This window comes from Lactuca serriola, chromosome 1, assembly GCF_051521515.1.
Source record: "Lactuca serriola cultivar US96UC23 chromosome 1, Lser_US96UC23_V15, whole genome shotgun sequence".
NCBI lineage: Eukaryota > Viridiplantae > Streptophyta > Magnoliopsida > Asterales > Asteraceae > Lactuca > Lactuca serriola.
Window position 1 is genome coordinate 6,357,783 of NC_136408.1, and position 4,584 is coordinate 6,362,366.

Here is a 4,584-nt window from a genome sequence, read left to right on the forward strand (position 1 = left end):
AAACTATAACAGGTATAGTTTATGGAACACTGCTCTATTTCACTAATTCAAGGATACACTACTAAAATAATTACTTAAGTATAATTATTTTACATTACAAAGTACTCTACTACAAGGTAATACATAAAGTTTCAAGTACAAGAGAATACTACTACACTACACGTAGACTAGTTTTAAGTAATAAAACTACAGTACACTATTTTACACTACAGCTAGTGGATTCCAGGCACTCATACAAAAGGTTTTATTTTAAATAATGAAACTACAATACACTATTTTACACTAGAATTGGTGGATTCCAGGCACTCATACAAGAAGGTTTTCATACAAACACTACTACAGTACCCTACCTCTCTAGTACAAAATACACTAGTACAACATACAATTTCAAGAACATTCATAATATAGTTTTATTTATTAATTAGACTACGGTTTACTATATCAGAGTACATTAACAAACATACATTTTGGTCTTAAGGTCTAAGACTACATTTCATTTACTAAGGAAAATATTAGATTTTCTGGAAATACACTATAACATTTTCAAAGTACAAGAACAAGCTTTCCATCTCAGAAACATACTTATGAACTCACCAACTTAAATGTTGATATACTTTCAAAACCACTTGTATTTTCAGGGAACCGGTAGACAGGTACACTCACAGGTTTTGAGAATATGAGGCTTATAAAGTCACGTCTTTTATATTTTTGTTATACACTTTTGATGTCATACAAACTATATATTGAACAGATATAAACACTATATTTTGTTTTTTGTACTTTTAATCCCTATGTTGTATTTTCTATGTTTAAATAAAAAAAAATCTTGTACTATTGTCTATGTTTAAATAAAAGCATATGGCAAAATGTTAAAAGATATGCATGATGCGATGCTTACATGACAATAAAAAAAGATGTGTTGTATTTTTAATCCCTATGTTCTATTTTCTATGTTTAAATAAAAAAATGTTGTTCTATTGCCTATGTTTAAATAAAAGCATGGCAAAATGTTAAAGATATGCATTGCGATGCTTCCATGACAATAAAAAGTAAAAAAAAAAAAAAAAAAAAAAAAAAAAAAAAAAAAAAAAGAAGATGTGACATAAATATGATGCGATGCTTGCATGACAATAAAAAAATAAAGATGTGACATAAATGTTACCACTCCCACTGGGATTATAGAAAATTACAGAAAGCCAAACATAATTTGGTCCAAATTCTACAGTCGAAAATGGAAGACCAACATAAAAACATTTGGCCCCCACCTAAAATTTCTTGGGTCCAACCCTCCATACACACATACGATAAATATATACACATATACAATCAAAAATAATTTGGAATTTGGAAAGGACACCAATCCATTACATTAACTTGTACATGATGCAATATAAAGTTATACAATAAAGTTGATTCATCGACTTTGCACTAACACCAAGTCCAAATTCTATAGTCGAGAATCCAAGACTAGCCTAAAAACATTTGGCCCCCGCCATTAAAATTTATTGGGTCCACCCTGCATACACATATAGGATAAATATATACATATACACACATATAAAAAAAATCAAAAATAAAACAATTTGGAAAGGCCACCATTAACTTATACATGATGCAATATAATAAGTTATACAATAAGTTGATTCATCGACTTTGCACTAACACCAAGTACAACATTATTCAGGTCCCTTATTAATATTTTCTGATACAAACTTATTAAAAACGAGTTAACTCACACTCACAGACTCACCACCTTTCTCAACTGAAATCTTGACAGCATCCAACACTAACTGAGTCAGTCGACTCAGAGTGGGCCACTTTTTCTCAGCCACCGAACCACCACTCTTCACACTTTTAACCAGCCTCGAAAACTCAGTAACCATACAAGCCTCCTGTGGATGATCAGTCATGACTGTATGTTGACTCGGTAGCGGGACCCACCCGGTCACCAACTCAGTGAACCCCGCCTCAGTCGAGGTCGAATACGAACCTTCTTTCTCTTGGAAAGGAATAACAAAATCATCCAAATGCAAACTACCTTTAGTCCCGGAAGCAGTTACACTCATTGTGAGGTTTGCAAGAAACGAACAATGGAAGGTTGCGGTTTTCCCATCTTCCCATTGTAAAGCGGCCCCACATGATATAATCACCCCGGCTTTGTTGAATATGCTGCCCGGAAAAGCGGTTACAGTTTTGGGCAGGTGGAAATTGTTTGCCCAAAGGATTGCCCGAATGCAGTACCATCCAGCATCTCCGAGTGCACCTAGAGCATCGAGGTCCGGTTTTACACGGATGTCGTTCTCTAGAAAATCCGGATCCGCAGCAAAGGTAAACACCACATGCATCTGAAACCACCATTGACAACTTTATAATTAATGTGTATACGACAGTGTACTGTATACTGAATTTGACATGTATTGTTCCATTGGACCGGGACAGATGTCAGGAAAAAGTGACCTCCATTATTCATCTGTATGGGGTAACACAATCATATCTTCACAATTTTCAATATGTGGCTCAAAGATTGACACCTTTATCCCTTTATAATTCATCCAATGACCAATCTAGAATGACAAAAACGTGTTGGCAAGCAAACCTACCATTTTGAAAGGAAAATTTGCTTTATTTGTCATAAACCAAAAACATCAATACCAAAATTTGGAATTAAAAGGTAGAAAAGATCCTAGCATCAAATAAGCAAAATCTGTTGTGAAGAAGGTCGAAGGTCAACCCTCCAATTTTCTAACTTAATAGAATTGATATTTAAAAATAAATGTGATCAGTGTTTACTTCCACCCTGAATTAACAAGTAACAACCAGTGAAAATAGCTAATAACAGTACGAATTGGAAGCGAACGAATGTTACCGATCGTAATTCGCCGAATTTGTCAGGGTCGGAGAGAAATTCCCTCATCTTGGCTGTCCTTGGATTGTGCATCCACATAGTAGAATCCATCAATTGCACACCATTGGATTCGCAAGCCTCAAGAATCTTATCGAACTCGCCGACGTTTAACGCTACCGGCTTTTCCAGCAGAATGTGCTTCTTCTTCTCGGCGGCAAGCACCGCCCACTTGATATGAAGGCTAGTAGGTAAAGGAACGTAGACGGCATCGACGTTAGGGTCGTCCAACACGGCGTCGTAGCTTCCGTAGATTTTCGCGGATTCAGGGAAGCCATTGGAGGCAGCGAATTTGGTGGCTTTTTCGAGAGATCGGCTGCCGATGGCGTAAAGGGCGGCGTTTGGTGCGAGAGAAATTGCTCTGGAGACCTTTCGGGCGATTTCAGCGCAACCTAATATTCCAAATCGGATTTGGGTATCCGCCATTTTTTTTGTGAGCTTAGTTAGAAATGAAGTGGGGATGTGAGGGATGAAGACAATTGAGGAACCGATTGACACATATGACTATATCATATGAGAGGTGTTGCTTATCAATGTGTTCCGAAGAGAAGGAGTTAATTGCGTTAAAGCCCCTCCAACTTTGAAGTCTTCCAATTTGGAAAAAGAAAAGAGTAAAGACTAAAGAGAAGTGCAAAGTTGAGGGAGAAAAGAAGCTGTAATAACTTTTTTACGTGTTCTTCACACAAGAAAAAATAAGAAACGTAACCATTATATAATTAGCACTTTACACGTAAAAAATACGCAATTTTATTCAGCTTATATTTAGGTAACATACACTTTAAAGCAATATTTCAAATATATGTTAAAGATTTATGCTAAAATAAGGATCAAGTCATTAAAAGTTATATAAGGTCATTTGATCTCTTACTTTATTATAAAATTTTAAGAAATGTATTTAAACGTTGTTTGCTATTTGTCCTTTTACGACTACATAATTTCTGTGCGAAATTTGATCATTTTTTGGTCAATGATAATTTTATGGTTAAGAATAGTTAGAATTTATTTGAAGCATATTTTGTTAATCCTCAAAGTTTAAATCTACACAATTAAACCTAATCATGTTATCAGGTAGTTTAAAAAAAATAGACACACAGCACACCTAAAACCTGTAGGGCATGCGTAAGAAATTAAGAATATTGAGTTTTTTGTTAGTTGGGCTTTTATGTTGCAAATCGGCTTTCACAACTCGAAAATATGAAACCTATTGCCAAAATTAAGGATACTTATGAGCCGATGTGACCACAATCAGCATTTGATCCGTTTGGCTAGATAAATATATTAGAGAAAATTAAAATTAGCAGCTAAAATCATTTCACCTATGTTAAAATGGTCCATTTACCGCCCTGTCCAGCTCAATAATAAGTACCGTAGGAATAAAAAATTCCGATTTTCAGAATTTATATATTTATTATTATAATAGATATCAAAATACTCTAAGCATATTTATCTCTTCATTTAATTAATAATAATTAACCATTACAACTCAAAACTTTTATAACCTATGATACTTATGATCTTTAATATATGTCTAACTTATTATGTACTTAAAATAATTATAATTTTTTTATTAACTTTAATGTAATAATAATTATTTTTATAGTAATATAAGTATATCTAATAAGATATATTTGTTTATTTAAGTGAATAAGTATATACTATACTGCATAACGCATATATTTATC

The 4,584-nt window shown here is 33.8% G+C and overlaps 1 protein-coding gene across 1 annotated transcript; it reads right to left on the reverse strand.

The window, feature by feature from the left end:
- Nucleotides 1–1,582: 1,582 nt before the first annotated feature.
- On the reverse strand, nucleotides 1,583–3,444 carry LOC145090214 (putative oxidoreductase At4g09670). Its single transcript, XM_079028552.1, has 2 exons — nucleotides 2,867–3,444; nucleotides 1,583–2,345 (listed from the first exon to the last, which is right to left on the reverse strand). The coding sequence occupies exons 1-2, from the start codon at nucleotides 3,326–3,328 to the stop codon at nucleotides 1,728–1,730; spliced, it is 1,080 nt and encodes a 359-aa protein (XP_078884678.1). The 5' UTR covers nucleotides 3,329–3,444; the 3' UTR covers nucleotides 1,583–1,727.
- Nucleotides 3,445–4,584: the final 1,140 nt, after the last annotated feature.